At 40.3% G+C, this 16,573-nt stretch overlaps 5 protein-coding genes across 5 annotated transcripts; all 5 read left to right on the plus strand.

Moving 5' to 3' along the window:
• Positions 1–4,044: 4,044 nt before the first annotated feature.
• On the plus strand, positions 4,045–4,980 carry LOC309817857 (recombination-promoting nuclease RpnD-like; the record flags this gene model as incomplete). The annotated part of the gene is made up of 1 exon (XM_082682132.1): positions 4,045–4,980. One exon carries the CDS (start codon positions 4,045–4,047, stop codon positions 4,978–4,980), a length of 936 nt encoding a protein of 311 aa, XP_082538258.1.
• A 4,943-nt stretch (positions 4,981–9,923) lies between these two features.
• LOC309817858 (type IV secretion system protein virB4-like) lies at positions 9,924–12,356 on the plus strand (the record flags this gene model as incomplete). The annotated part of the gene is made up of 2 exons (XM_082682133.1): positions 9,924–11,100; positions 11,290–12,356. The coding sequence occupies 2 exons, from the start codon at positions 9,924–9,926 to the stop codon at positions 12,354–12,356; spliced, it is 2,244 nt and encodes a 747-aa protein (XP_082538259.1).
• A 73-nt stretch (positions 12,357–12,429) lies between these two features.
• Positions 12,430–13,059, plus strand: LOC309817859 (type IV secretion system protein virB8-like; the record flags this gene model as incomplete). The annotated part of the gene is made up of 1 exon (XM_082682134.1): positions 12,430–13,059. The coding sequence occupies one exon, from the start codon at positions 12,430–12,432 to the stop codon at positions 13,057–13,059; it is 630 nt and encodes a 209-aa protein (XP_082538260.1).
• Positions 13,060–13,091: 32 nt separating this feature from the next.
• On the plus strand, positions 13,092–13,946 carry LOC309817860 (type IV secretion system protein virB9-like; the record flags this gene model as incomplete). The annotated part of the gene is made up of 1 exon (XM_082682135.1): positions 13,092–13,946. The coding sequence occupies one exon, from the start codon at positions 13,092–13,094 to the stop codon at positions 13,944–13,946; it is 855 nt and encodes a 284-aa protein (XP_082538261.1).
• A 1,170-nt stretch (positions 13,947–15,116) lies between these two features.
• Positions 15,117–16,100, plus strand: LOC309817862 (type IV secretion system protein VirB11-like; the record flags this gene model as incomplete). Its single annotated transcript, XM_082682136.1, has 1 exon — positions 15,117–16,100. One exon carries the CDS (start codon positions 15,117–15,119, stop codon positions 16,098–16,100), a length of 984 nt encoding a protein of 327 aa, XP_082538262.1.
• Positions 16,101–16,573: the final 473 nt, after the last annotated feature.

Here is a 16,573-nt window from a genome sequence, read left to right on the forward strand (position 1 = left end):
CATTACTACAGAAGCTTTGGGATATGGATTCAAGATCATCATGTAGCTCAGCAAAGTGCCATAGTCCTCTAATATGATTAGCAAAAACCTCTTTGACACCCTCATCAATAATTTGGCCTGACGAAGCAAGATTACCAATGAGCAATAAGTATTCGCGATACCAAGAAAGCACATCACTTCGACTTTTAGGCTCGTAACCAAAATTTCTTAGTCTAGCACCAAAATCAAAACAATAACTTGATGAAAAATCTGAAGTTTTTAGTGAACTATCGAGTAACTCATACCCCAGTTCTCTTTTATTTTCATTCGAGCTGCTTATGAGTTTATTAATACATTTAACTCGTTGTTCCAATGTCGCGTGTGTACCTGATAGATAAAGCTGAAATAAACTACAAAGTAAGCTTCTAATAGAATCATTATTTTCTCCTTTCTTTTCAGATAATGCGAAACAACAGAGCAGATCAAAACATTGATTGAACAAGTTATCTTCATATGCTAGAGAACGAAGAAGCCTTGTAATAGATATGTAATGTAGATTATCCCTACTTAATAAACTAGGATCTAATTTTGCTCTTTGCTCCAGATACGTGAGTACTTCACTTGGAATAATCGGGGCAATATTAGCCAACAACGAGATCGATAAATCGTCATTACCTTTTTTAAAAAGTAAATCTATCACTCCGTCAGGTGTTAGCCACTCTAATGCTAGATTTACGGCTTCTTCACTATCATTAAGATACCCAATACGACGTGAGAAAGATTTGAGCAGTCTTGGTTGTGTATTGCTATTTATGAACTTCATAACATTTGCAAGTGGGATGTTCTGCAATGCTAAACGGGCTAGTCTATTTGCAATAGGGTGAGGTAATATCGCCATCCAAATGCTACGTTCTTGCGCTAAGTTTCGTCGTTTCAACTCTTCAAGACGTTGTACATTTCAGGAGGAGGAAGCCTTACTATTTCACCTAGTAACTTTAACTCTTCACTAAAGCCTTCTTCAGATTCCAACTGAAACGAATAAACTAATGATAAACCTTCGGCTGCTTTTTCTAAGCCAATATCAGAATCATGGCGCTGGTGAAATAGTCTTTTGAATAACTCTTCATCTTTTAATCTGGATATGTTTTCATCTTTTCCTACCGTAGAGGCAAGAACATTAGCCACTCTTGCATTACCGCCTGAAAACTCGGCAATTTTCTCAGTAGTTTGTTTACTTAAATGAGGGAATCTTGATGAAATCATTGCTTCGATAAGCTCACTAGAACTTGGAGCTAAAGTATAAACTTCAGTATCCTCTGGCTGATCTTCTCTAACGTCGTATTCAACAGTTAGGATTCTAGCTTTGCTGTTATCTTTACATAAATTGGTAAGTTCACGATGCAAGTCGGGGGCACAATTATCCACTACAACAATGGACTGAATACCGTCTCTAACAAGCCGTTCGACTAAAACTCGTGGAATAGGTGAAGGAGATAGACTAATGTCCGAATAAAACACGCTCTCTTGATCAAGAGCATTTTCCCCAATTCTGTCATCAAATAGTGCTTGTACGAAGCGAGTTTTACCTACACCTGACAGCCCGACTAAACGAATAGACGCTCCAGCATTGAGTAAGCGATTTCGAAGCAAATTCAATGCATCAACTGTAGCTAACCCTTCTGAGTCATTAGAGGAAGAATTGTGAAGGCGCACAGCTTGATCTAGTATGTATTCTTCCTCAACGCCTTTTGGGCACTTAGCCCAATTACCATATTCCTCCCAACCACTATAATCTCTCCCAAAATTAGCTCGTAACCAACTAGCTTGTTTGGATAGTGTATCTTCAGCAACAAACTTCTTAATGTGCTTATATATATCGTCTTGTTTTGAAGATGGCTTACTTATATTAATATGATGAGCATCTATTGGAATTGCCCGTTCTTTTAAGCCTGGATCTGAGCTATCAGCTTTAACAATCCTTCCAAATATGCAATATGGCTTAGTTTCAACCAACACTAAATGCCGAATGTCTTTATCGTGACACCATCCTCGATACCAAGTATTCAGCTCGCGTAGAGTGGCATCGTTGCGCTCTAATGAGGCAGTTGCCGCAGAAGGTTGTAATAAACATAACTTGAGAAACAATCGCCCACAAAGAGAGTTACCTGTTTGCGCTAGATCTGCTCCAGTATGAGGTGAACCTAAAAATGCCACACCAATAATTCTATTTATAAGCTCAACCGCACCCTTACGCCCATTCTGATCGCTTGCTAACCTAAGTAATTGTTTAATAATTAGTCCACCTAGACTATGACCTACTAGTATTAGCTCGCCCTTACTTAGTTGCTGTTCAGTTAAGAGTGTCTCAAGTACGTTTTGCGCTCTATCATGGAGACCCATTCCCGAAGCTCGCATAGTAAACTTAGGAGCCTCGTAACCAATCGACCAGATACATACATCCTCTATATCTTCATGTAACCACTTAGGCCAAAAAACTTTTTCTGAATTATTTGATTGCCATGTGGTTTCAGCATTGCCACCTAATCCATGAATAAACACAACATGTTTTCTAGCTAAAGAATCGCCAGACATCAATCGTAAGTCAGCCATGCAAACCTCTATTGGTATAAATGTTATCGTTCGAATTTTATTCCAAACATTAATCACCTAATAGCTTTATTTCAACATGTTACATATAAACAAACTAAACATTAGTGATTAACACGCACAATCGTAGCCACTCAGTAGCTAAAACATTAGGGTAATAATTGGGATATACACCCTGAATTATAGGGGTTTGATGCCCAATGGAACGAAAACGTACGCTAACAGAAAATTAGCATGTCATTTAAGTTATGACACAGCAAGTGGTGACACATAAGTTATGCCACATACTAATTTTGGGGTGCTTTTTACCAATGATCGTAAGGTTTACCTAAACGTCATGTTGTACTAACTGTTTGATTTAACGCTTAACGTACAAAACCGTACCGTTGGGCTTCACACCCCTGTTACGCCGGTCAGAACAATCAATGCCGGACCGAACCGGAAATACTTTGGCCATAACAGGGGGATCACGTGGTACAACTTTATTTCCGATCAATATTCCGGCTTTCATGGCATCGTTATACCGGGAACACTTAGGGATTCAATCTTTGTGCTGGAAGGCCTTCTGGAGCAGGAAACAGGACTGAATCCTACCGAGATCATGACCGATACCGCCGGAGCCAGCGATCTTGTTTTTGGCCTTTTCTGGCTGCTGGGATATCAGTTTTCCCCGCGTATGGCTGATGCCGGTGCTTCGGTGTTCTGGCGCATGGACAATGATGCCGATTATGGCGTACTGAATGATATTGCCAGAGGACAGTCAGATCCCCAAAAAATAGTCCTTCAGAGGGACGAAATGATCCGGGCCGCAGGCTCCCTGAAGCAGGGCAAGGTACAGGCTTCTGTGCTGATCCATTCATTACTGAAAAGTGAACGCCCCTCCGGGCTGACTCAGGCAATCATTGAAGTGGGACGTATTAACAAAACGCTGTATCTGCTTAATTATATTGATGATGAAGATTACCGCAGGCGCATCCTGACCCAACTTAACCGAGGAGAAAATCGCCATGCCGTTGCCAGAGCTATCTGTCACGGTCAGAAAGGTGAGATAAGAAAGCGATATACCGATGGTCAAGAAGATCAACTGGGCGCACTGGGGCTGGTGACTAACGCCGTCGTATTATGGAACACTATTTATATGCAGGCAGCCCTAGACCATCTCAGGGCACAGGGGGAAATCGTGAATGATGAAGATATCGCACGCCTCTCACCACTTTGCCACAGACACATCAATATGCTCGGCCATTATTCCTTCACGCTGGCAGAACTGGTGACGAAAGGGCATCTGCGGCCATTAAAAGAGGCATCGGAGGAAGAAAACATTGAAAAGCGAAAAGGTTCGGTTTTACTTTGAAGTGTCAAAACTTACTCACACTTGTGCAATAATAGCTCCAGATACCAAAGGAGCATCGAATGGCCACCATCCCAACTCCCCATGACAGTTTGTTTAAATCGTTCATGACAACACCAGAAACCGCTCGCGATTTTCTGGAAATCCACTTACCTGAGACATTGCGAAAGCAATGTGATTTTGACACATTAAAATTGGAATCGAGCTCATTTATTGAAGATTCTTTGCGTCCATACATCAGTGATGTTCTGTATTCGATGAAAACCAGGAAAGGGGTTGGGTATGTATACGCATTAGTCGAACATCAATCCCGAAGCGATGCTAAAATGGCATTCCGAATGTTGAGATATGCCGTTGCAGCAATGCAGCAACACCTAGAAGCGGGCAATAATGAATTACCGCTCGTGATCCCAATCTTGTTTTATCACGGACGAGAAACGCCGTACCCATATAGCACAAATTGGTTAGACTTGTTTAAAGATAGAGAGCTGGCTCAAGCACTGTATTTTCAAGATTTCCCATTAGTAGATTTAACTGTGATGTCCGATGACACCATCATGCAACACAAACGAGTTGCGTTGTTAGAGTTGGTGCAAAAGCACATCCGCGAACGGGATGTGCGTGAGATATTGGAAAAATTGGTGAGTTTGTTGTTAAAAGGTTACACTACAGATAAGCAAGTAAGAGCGTTAATGGAATACCTATTACGGGTAGGTGAGACAGAAGATTTTCGAGCTTTAGTTAATGATTTAGCGCAAAAAGTACCAGAGCATGAGGAGACGTTGATGACAATAGCAGAGCAATTGCGTAAAGAAGGAGAAAAGCGTGGATTAATGCGCGGACGCCAAGAGGGATTAAAAGAAGGATTACAACAAGGATTAGAAGAAGGGTTACAACAAGGATTAGAAAAAGGGTTACAACAGGGCAAATATGCCACACAGAAAGAAATGGCAAAAAAAATGTTAGCCTCTGGTGCTGATGTCGATTTTATATTGAATATCACTGGATTAAGTTTGGCTGAACTCAATCAACTCAAAAACTAAAGTCCTCATATTTCCCCTAACGCTTTCTATCTTTCTTTTTAACCAGTTTTCTTTCCTAGTGCATTAGGTGACAGTGTCACCTAATGTTGTTTGTTATTTCATTTCTGTATAGCCCCATGAGGAGCTGTGCGACGAATCCTAGGCCGAGCGAAGCTCGTTATACACCATCCTTTCTGAAACCACTATCCTGCTTATATACGCTTAATTTAAAGGGGGTTCTCGCCCCTCATCCTGCTAGGCTAAATTGCCATGGGGTTAAAATAAGGGAAAGTCCTTGCTGTCGTATGACAAAAGGAAGAAATCAGGTGGACTCAGTAGTAAAGCGTTTGTAGATAGTGTTCGGTTCACGATATGGCAAGCGAAAAAGAATTGGGGCCCATTAAAACGACAAAGTGTGAATGAGATGTTGAGTGTTAAAGGTCGTTTTAATGGGAGGTACTTTTGGTGGCTTGCCACCTTTTCTAAATAATAGATATTTATATCTACTTACTTATATATATGAAATATATACTAAAAACCCCTATCTCTTCATAAACTTTGTTCACACTATCGCTTTGAAATTATATAAACAAGGTTATCCACAACCTTAACCTTTTCTAACAACAAACCAGGGGATTTGTCATTACTTGCATGTACGCTTATCCATCGCAACGCACCAAAATCCTTTTCATTGCGTGTTTTTTGTACAATCCTTTCTTATAGATACGACAAAAGCCGCAATTAAGCGGCATATTCGATTTTCTAGCGGTTTTAGTGTTCGGTTAGGTAGTTACCACCAAAGAGGCTAGGCTCTACCTTACGACCTTGCGGATAGCGCTCTGACTCTGCGTGCGTTATCGGATCTACTCGCATCACGTTCGCTTTCTGACGTTTCACCCATTGGTAAGTGTCCGAGAAGGATTGCCACGTCACCCACATTGTTTGCAGCCCTGCTTTGATCCGTTTTGTGATGGAACGCTGTTTCGACTTCATCACCCCATCATCACTATGTAGACCAAAAATGTTTACAAACTTTTTGGTCAATGATTTATACGCCGCTTTTGAGTAGACACGAGGAAGCTCTTCATCTTTTAAATCAAGATTGGCCAATATATCGGAGTCTTGTAAGAAGATCGCATCAATCACAAGATAATCCGCCATCTTCAGCAACTTGATGGTGTGATAGTACCGTTTCAGGCTAATAGACTCATGCCAATATAGGTGATAACGGGTCATCACTGCCTTATGGGTGATTGTATCCATGTGCTCACGTTTGGGAACACCTATCTGGTTTGTCTCCACCTCAAGCCAACTGCAAAGCACCGTAAGCACTTTTACGCAAGTTTCACGCTGGCGTTCTTGAAGGCCGTAAATAATGGACTGGCAGTAATACAAATCATGCAGTTGGTTATTGTAACCGTGTGGGTTATCAATAAATGACGCAAAACCAAGTAATAAGCGTTTTGTGCAATACGGAAACTGTGGCTTACTGAACTCATTGTTACGTGAACCCAGCTCAGAGATGCGCTTTTTAACCGCTGTCTGACGAGCAGAAGCAGAGCTAGCAGGTTGATTCTTAGGATACTTACGCTTAGAGGATGACATAATACACATCCTCATGTACGAGATTAAAATTACACTGTGACAGTGTAACATTACGATAATCTGTACCTAAAGGGGTGTATTGTCTTTGGAGCTGCTCCATGCAGCGAATATGATTTTTCATAATGATCTCTGGTAGTTTTAAGGTCTTTGGTTTCTCACGCCAAAGTGATTGCTAATTAGACTACAGAAAACATAAAAAAAGATCAACTATATGTATCCAGCCAATACTTCAAATACAAAAAAACCGCCCCCTACCAGAAGGACGGTTCTTTTGTGAATGCTATATAGTCAGTTGAGAGCTGACACATTCTAGAATACTAAGGAAAATACACTACATAGAAAACTATGTAGTAATGTGCTATGCAATGCACTCTAAAACCTTAAATCCATATCTCAATTATTATATAATATTATTGATATATCAACAAAAGAATAACTTTATCGCATAGACATAGTACATACAACACGACCAATAATTGCAAAATTTGATAATTCTTGGAAAGTGTAACTTTCATCTTTATATTCAGAGTTATAGCTTCTAAATTGAATGCCTGATGGTATGTATGACAAAGATTTTACTCTAAGTAATTCATCTTGCCTTATCACATATATTTTTCCATCTCTAATATGCTTATCTTTTGTATTGATAACCACAATCGCCCCATCTAGTAAAACTGGCTCCATGCTATCGCCAATAATCCGAATGCAAACTAAGTCATTAATATTATTGCCTTTAATCATGTTTAAATCGATTGAGATATGTGACTGCTCCTCTTCGAGAATTGCCATACCAAACCCGGCTGATGCTTTAACATCCTTGTAAAATGGGATTGATGCACAGGTAGATTCATTTTCAATGAGAACAACCTCATCTTTACCTAATAGCAACCAATCTAATGAGACTTCAAATAGCTCTGCTACAGCTCTAAGGTTTGAACCTTTCGGCTCTGTTTTATTATTTTCCCATTGCGTAATCGCCATTGGTGTAACTTTTAGTATTTTAGCTAAATCTTTCTTAGAAAGTTTTAATTTTTCTCTTTGTATTCGGAGTCGATCGCCTACGGTGTCCATAATAAAGAATCTCTTTCTAGTATATAGGGAAGATACTCGAACCAAAGGAAAGTAAGTTTATATATATTAAATTTAAACTTTTTATTGAAAGTTAAACTTTACTTAACTTGCTTTTTGTCCTATAATGCACCTATGATCACTCACACAGTGACAGTGCTCTTTAATAACTTATGCCAGGGTCGATATCGGATTCTCTTTCTGTGAAGAATGACAATCTGATATTACGAGAATGACCTATAATTCTCAGTCTGACTGCACACCTCTTTTTCTGGCGAGGCGGCCTGAATCTGTAAGGCCTTAATGTGGACAGTATCCATCCAGTTGTTGTTTTTCTTCCTTTCCTTTGGATTAAAAATTTTATGACTCAAGAGCGCTTTTTTTCTCTTATCGAGAACTCATTGTTGCACTTATATTTTCAAGCACACCCAATGTGTAGTGTTTCCGAACGCAATCAAATTTTGACAAACTTTTTACTACGATCATTGCATTCATGTGATTTAGAAACACAATTGCGTCTGAAAAAACTATTGAAGTGCGCACGAAAACCCAACGTTAATTTAGAGCTCATCATAAGGCCGTTAGTGTCATGTTGAATCAATCATCAATATGTCGCATCGAACGGTGTATTTCGTCATCACGAAAAATAGGGCGACATTACGATCCGCTATCAATCAATAGGTATAGCAACTACAATTTGGCCATCTGGCAACAGCCTATTCGTTCACGCGAGCGGTTTGTCCGTGGCGCACACTGGTTTCGTGACGACAATGGCCTCGTAAGACAGGACGTTGTCAAACTTGAATATCGATGTTTTCATGACAAAGCCTTGAATTTGTCATGAAAATCTGGAAATTGCAGGTTCATATGGATATTTTTTATGTGTTGATGGCTATGTTTTGGTCATCTCTTATTTCTCCTATGGTTGCGCCAATTATCTTCAAATAACGGGACGACTAAAAACATTTCGCTTAGTATTCCGATTCCTTCCACTTACTAGGCATTTGCTGCGCTATCTGCGCAGCCTCCTTTTTCAGGAAAGATATATTTAAGGAGTTTTCATGCGTGAATTTAATCAAAAGACTCAAGAGCAGAGAGAAAAATCAGTTCAGCACCCTGTCACACAATATTTGCTGTTTGATTTCATTGCGCATCGAAAACATCAGAACACAAAAGAATTAAAGCAAAGTTATTGTTGCAGTGCTAATTATCATTAACCTCATAATTAGTATTAACTTTAGGGCTCTATCTTTTTGATAGAGCCTCTTTTTATTTATGACGGCAGAGATTCGACCTGAGCTAACATTACACTTGTTTTTGGGATTTGGCGGTCTCTGTTGTCATTTTTAGGATATTACTTGTGAAAAAATATATTTTATTGCTGTTTTTGGTGTTGAATAGCTCGACTATTGCTCAGGCAGATAAGATGCACACAACATCGTTAAATAACGATGATAGCTCTGTGTTGTACGGTGATAATCTGCAAGAGATGATAGGAGCTCTTCGTTTTTCGTTTTGATGTGACATAAATCATAAAAATTTTATTCGAAAAACATTGTACACTAGCAAGTCCTTAATGGGTGATTAAGAACTTGCTAGTGTGCATGGTGCCCACTCTTGTAACTCATTGGATTTGTTTTATGAAAAACTCATCTACACATCTTGCTATATGCTTTATGTGTTTTTTCGCTGTCTTTATGGTAGCCGTTCCCGATGTCGCTTTTGCCAGTGGTGGCGCAGAGGCCAAAGTTATTGCTTTCTTCTCTCGCATTGAGGGCATTCTAAGAACAGTATCGGTCGGTGTCATAACTGTCGCCCTCATGTGGGCAGGCTACAAAGTCGGCTATACCGATGCTGGCATCCGTGATGTCTCAAAACCTGTGATGGCCGCCTTCATCATTGGTGGTGCGGCTGAATTCGCCCGCTTCTTATTAAACTAGCCGCCTTTTTCTCTATTCAATTCTCCTTAACCTCTACTTTGAAAGAGGGCTTATGCGAGATCCCCTATTTAAAGTCTGTACTCGAATACCTCTTTTCCTTGGCGTCCCCTTGATGCCAATGATTTGTGTCAGTATTCCTATTGTACTCGTCGGGTTTTGGTTTAGTCAGCTCTATCTTATCGTCCTTATCCTTCCGCTCTACATCTATATCCGTTTTCAAACGGCCAGAGATGAGCAAATGATTTTTTTAAAAACGCTGCAATGGCTGCACTTCACCAAATTTCAACGCAACCGCAAAGTTAATCGGTGCCATGTCTACGCACCCATTCAATTTAAAAAGGAGCTTAAACGATGATACCTAGCCGCTATGGCCGTCTTATCGAACATGAGCGAGCTATCGCGGCTCATATCCCCTATTCTTCTCACATCGACACATTTACCTTAAAAACCAAAGATAACGCTCTAGTGCGTGTCTTTGAGCTCAGTGGAATAAGTTTTGAGACCAAAGGTGATGAAGAAATTGCACGTCTGCACAACGGATTGAATGAATGGTTGAAATCATTAAGTGATCATCCCGTTGGAGTCTGGAGTCACGTTGTTCGAGCTACGATTGATACGAAAATCGGTGGTGAGTTTGAGCAAGATTATGCTGCACAGCTTAATCAACGATATCAAAGTCAGTTTGATGATCATATTCGAGCTAATCGACTCTTTATCACCCTTGTTCTTCGAGCTAATAGTAAACTCACAAAGTTATATAACAAAGATCAAATTCAAAGCTTCATCTCAAATCAAAAGCAACAACTAAACGATCTAGCCGTTAACTTAATGTGTGTGCTCGGTGGATATCAAATCCGACCATTGCAGTGCATCAAAAAGAATCAATATTGGTATTCTGAGCCATTAAGTTTGTTTAATTATTTAGTTTGCGGCCATTGGGAAAACATCCGTTTACCTCACGGTATTGTCGATAGCTGCATCGGTTCAGCTTGGCTTTATATGGGTAATGACGCTATTGAAATTCAGCACGTTAATGATAAGCGTTTTTGTCAAGGATTGGACATCAAAAGCTATCCTAATGAAAGCTTCTCTGGCATGTTGAATAGTCTGTTATATAGCAATTTTGATTTTGTTCTTACTCAAAGTTTTACACCATTCAGTATGCAACAAGCGGCCAAAGAATTTAAATTGGCGCGCACTCGCATGAGTAATGTCGATGATGATGGTGAGAGTCAGATTGAAGCCATTACCGATGCCCTCGATATGTTCAAAAATGGAGTGATGGGAGCAGGTGAATATCATTTTTCTTTGTTTGTCTATGGCAATACATTGAGTGAAACCAAACTTCATCGCGCTCAGGCTGCAAAATTATTAGCGGATGTCGATATACAAGCCGTAGCCGTTAATATTGCATTAGATGCCACATTTTTTGCACAACTGCCAGCCAATTGGCGTTATCGGCCTCGTGTCGTTAATTTAACATCACGCAATTTTGCGGGGCTTTCTCCATTCAGTAATTTTGTAATGGGTAAGAGTGTAGGAAACCCTTGGGGGGATGCTGTTACACGTTTTAAATCTCTCTCTCAATTGCCGTATTATTTCAATTTTCATTTGTCCCCCGCTAACGAATCGTCTGTTGGCGAGCAAACGTTGGGTAACACTTTGCTAATAGGCAAATCTGGACAAGGAAAATCTGTCTTATTGTCTCTTTTGTTAGCACAATCGCAAAAGTTTGGTGCTCAAAACCAAGCGTTTAGCTCAATCTTTTTTGACAAAGATCGTGGTGCGGAAGTCATGATTCGTGCGCTAAATGGCGCTTATGTTCGCATTGAAAGTGGCACGCCAACGGGGATGAATCCCTTTCAAATGGAGCCGACCCCAAACAATGTTTTGTGGTTAAAAGAATGGATTGCTCATTTAGTAGAAGATGAACAGTTTAGACTAACGGATGCCGATAAAGAGCAATTGAGTATTACGGTTGATTTGGTACTAAATCAACCCAAACCTGTACGTCGTCTTAGCCTTTTTGCTCAGTTCGTCACAGAGCGTATCGATAATGAAGGTCAAAGCAGCAGTTTTAAACGCCGTCTTACTCCGTGGCTGGCAGGAGGTGATTACGGTTGGGTATTTGATTGCGACAATGATCTCATTGATTTTAATTTGGCACAAAATATCGGCGTAGATGGTACAGTCTTTCTTGATAATGCCAAAATTCGAGCACCTATTGTGAGTTATTTGCTTCATCGACTTAACGATGTGATCGATGGCCGACGCCTCATTTGCATGTTCGATGAGGGGTGGAAATGGGTACAAGACGATATTGTGTCGGCGTTCATGAACGATAAGCAAGTTACTATTCGAAAAATGAATGGATTGATTGTGTCTAGTACGCAATATCCTGAACAGTTTTTAGATTCTAATGTTGCTGATGCGATTATGTTATCCACCTCCACTCAAATTTTTCTACCTAATCCTAACGCCAAATACGCGCAATATAAACGATTGGGGTTAACGGAGACCGAATTTGAACTGCTTGTCAGTTTCAAAGAGGGATCGCGATTATGTTTAATCAAACAAGGTGATCAATCCTTGATTTGTTCATTAGCTTTGCCCGAATCCATGAAAGATGATTTATTTGTTTTGTCAGCGAGTAGCAAAGATCTTCCATTCTTGGATGAAGTGTTATCTGAAAGTTCAAGTGATTCGAAAATCTGGTTGCCTCTTTATATTGAGCGCGTAAAAGCGGCGAGATGCAAACAGAAGGAATTAAGCCGTCATGCTTAAAAAAAAGAAACATTCCTCTCCCCAACAAATTGACGACGAACTCTTGGCTCAATCGCTTTCGTTTGAAGTCTCGATGATTGAACAACAAAACAAATCCGAACGCACGGCATGGCGTGTAGCTGCAACAGCGTGTGGTGTGTCTGTATTACTCGCGGCGGCTTTAGCATTATTGATGCCACTGAAAACCTCTGAGTTAACTGTATTAACAGTTGATAAACAAACTGGTCATGTTGAACTTCAAACAAGTTTAGAGATGGAGAATGGCCTCTCAAAAAATGAGGCGATTGACGGTTATTTTATCTCTCAATATGTGCGTTGGCATGAAGGGTATCAGTGGGAAACATTGCAAGAGAACGTGGATAATATTGCACTGTTTTCAACAGATAATGTTTATAACGCTTATGAAAAAATCATGATTGGTGAGAACTCATTGCAGCAAAAATGGGGGAATCGATTATCTGCTGATGTTGAAATTCTGAGCATTAGATTTAACGAAACAAAGCCTATTGCGACAGTGCGTTTTAAAAAAACGATTTCTTATACAAACAGTGAGGGTAAGTCAAAACCAACGATTTGGATTGCAACGATTGGATTTGATTATTTTGTCGATGAAAAATTGTCATTAGCCGACCGTTACAAAAATCCATTGAATTTTAAAGTCACCGCGTGGCGACTCGACCCTGAATTAATTCGGAGTAAATAATGTACAAATTCACTATGATGGCCTGTGCGCTAATGGCGGCAGGCCATTCTTATGCTTTAGATATTCCAAACCAATCTCGATTTGATTCGAACATTCAACATACACGATATGAAAAAGAAGATGTGGTGGCTATTACAGCTTACACTGGGATGGTGACTCATATCGTTTTGGGAGAAGGGGAACAAGTGCTAGGCAAATGGGCTGGATTCAGTGATGGATGGAGTATTGAAACATTAGAAAATAATGTGTTCATTAAGCCTATTGCAGCGAAAGCCACGCAAACAGATGTGGAGGGTAAAACAACTGAAATCATTATTGAGCCAAATGCCTCTGCATGGAAAACAAACCTAGCGTTAGTCACGAATAAACGGGTCTATTCATTTGCATTAGAGTTAGGTGAAGGAAAAAAGGGAGCATTGCAAAACACTTATCGTTTGACGTTTGATTACAGTCCAAACAATACACCCAAAAATAATGCTAAGGCGCCAACTCAAAAATCGGTCAAGAAACCGATAGAATCGGCGATAGCTCAAGCAAAGGTATTTGCACCGAAAAACTATAACTACGTCATGCAAGTAGGAAAACAATCAAACAATATTGCCCCAACTGGTGCTTATGATGATGGACGTTTTACCTATTTCTCATTTAATGCTGATAGTGAAATTCCTGCTATTTATGTTGTGGATAGTAATGGCAAAGAAAGTTTGGTGAACACACATATTGATCCAAAAAACCTTAATCAGGTAGTTGTCAATCAAACCCATAAGCAATGGGTGTTGCGATTGGATAATGCGGTAGTCGGTGTGACTAATCAAGGGCAAGCGATCCCTGTAACTGAAACAGGAGCGAGCGTTTCAACAGTTCAGCGTATCATTAAGGATTCTTGATGTCAGAAAATGAGACTCAAGGGGATAATGAGCTGAATAACCCTATCGAGGTGTTAAATCAAAGCAGTACCGCCTCCCCCTGGTTAAAAGTCGTTTTTTTGCTTTTTCTTCTGGTTGGCATAAGCATTATTTTCTACGTAAAAACCCCCGACGCTAAAACACCTACATCAGATATTTCAACAGATATGACGTTTGGCGAAGAGGATGAAACCCAAAAAGGAAAAGAACCTCCGAAAATTGATACGTGGGAAATGCCGCCTCCCCCCTCTTCTTTAAGTCAACAAGAAGGGCAAAAGGCGGGCGACGTTAACAACACCTCATCAGGAGCGGAAGCGCCCCCAAAAAGAAAACCTGTCATTGTTTTACACAAAAGCACCCCACTTACTACCCAGCATCGTGCTATGTCTATCTCTCAATCAGAGATGAATTCAGCCAAGATAGATAAACAATTAGACCGATATCTATCTCAGTTAGATGTGAATCAAGATAATGCTGCAATGAACGATCCTGCTCGTTTAAGTAGCCGCTTAAATCACCAGAATACGGCGGTATCTGTAGCTTCACTATTACCAAATAGAGATTTTTTGATCACCAAGGGAACCTATATTGATTGTGTTTTACGAACACGAATAGATTCTACTGTAGCTGGATTAACATCCTGCTATTTAACGAAAGATGTTTATAGTGATAACGGTGTTACTCGATTACTCGAAAAAGGCTCAGAAGTCAGTGGCGAATATCAAGCAAATATTCAACAAGGACAAGCCCGATTGTTCGTATTGTGGGATCGAGTGAAAACACCGTTTGGTGTAGTGGTTGATCTGACTTCTCCTGCCAGTAGTTCTCTAGGTGAAGGAGGGTTAGGCGGCCATGTTGATAATCATTTTTGGCAACGGTTTGGTGGAGCAATGATGTTATCGCTGGTTGATGATTTTGTGGGATTTGCAAGCACAGGCAATGACTTTAATAACACAACGGGCACTGCTCAAGATATGGCAGCGGAAGCGTTGAAAAGTACGATTAATATCGCGCCGACATTTAGCAAGAATCAAGGTGCTCGTGTGGGGATCTATATTGCCCGTGATATTGATTTTTCAAAAGTCTATCGTTTGGAGTTAACTAATGGTATTGCAAACAACACTACCCAAGGACACCGCCGTTAAGCTCTCAATGACTAAGCTCACTCCTTTTTTAAAGAAGGATGGTGTCACCGAGCTCGTGATTAATAGACCTAATGAACTATTTATTGAATGCTGCGGTGAGTGGGAACGCCATATTTTAGAATTTGGCTTCGATGATGCAATGGCATTGGCTAAAGCCGTTGCCGCTTATACGAATAATGATGTTTCTCGGATGCAACCGAATTTATCGGCCACGTTATCAACGGGAGAGCGTATTCAATGTGTTCTTCCTCCTGCTTGCACTCCAGATACAATTTCTATTGCAATTCGGGTTCCATCACCTCAACGTTTCACGTTAGATGATTATCAAAACCAAGGCTTTTTTGATCATGTTATTAGCACAACAGGAGGTCTTCGCCCCCAAGATAGAGAGTTAAAAACGCTATTAGAAAACCAAGATTATCCGCAATTTTTCAAAAAAGCTGTGCAGTATCGAAAAACAATCGTTATTGCTGGCGGTACCTCATCGGGTAAAACCACGTTCATGAAAATGGTGATTGATTTAATTCCTGCTTGGGAACGTCTTATTACTATTGAAGATGTTCATGAGCTGGAATTGATATCGCACTCCAACTATGTACACCTACTTTACCCTAGTGAAGCAAAAGTTGATGCGGCAATTACGCCAGCTAACCAGCTTCGCAATTGCCTTCGCCTCAATCCTAGTCGGATCTTATTGGCTGAGTTACGCGGTGGTGAAACCTTTGATTTTATCAATGTGGCTGGCTCTGGTCATGAAGGCGCAATAACCAGTATTCACGCAAACAGCGCAACACAGGCATTTGATCGGATGGCGCTAATGACCCTACAAAATCCGCGAGCAACCTCATTATCTTATGAGGTTATTTTACGGTTGTTGCGTCAAACGATTGATATTGTTGTGCATGTTGAAGATGACACTCACTCTCCATTGAAACTTAGGCGTCACATGACAGAAGTCTATTTTAAACCTGAGTTGAAAAACGCAAATTAAGGGATTGAAATGAAAAGACAAAATTTGACAAATGCCATTGCAGCTCTCAAAGCTCAAGTTCGTGCTCGGCATTCTGGCGATAAACAAGCATTCTTACAAGCAACAGAAGCCGTCAAAGCACAAGGGGATTTTGTACGTCAAGTACAGCAAGCGTTAACAGGTAACAAAGAGAACGTAACACTGGCTAATGTCACGGCAACTTGGGTGAAAACCCGCATTCGAGAACAAACACTCGCATGAAAAAGCTGGTTGGAGGGGGGATACTCTTTACTCTATACATCATAGTTGGAAATTATCTAGCAGGAGCAATTTTTTTAACTCTATACAATGCCAGTTTTGAGCATCTTTCGCTCTTAACATATCTACGCTACATCTATTACTACAGCAATGATCCGCTGTATCAAAAAAATCTAACTATTGCTGGTTTTATCCCCATTGCGTTGGGTGTTCTATTCATTTTCTTTGTTTTGCTT

This window comes from Grampus griseus (assembly GCF_964374135.1).
Source record: "Grampus griseus genome assembly, contig: HAP1_SCAFFOLD_1093, whole genome shotgun sequence".
In the NCBI taxonomy this organism is placed as follows: Eukaryota; Metazoa; Chordata; class Mammalia; order Artiodactyla; family Delphinidae; genus Grampus; species Grampus griseus.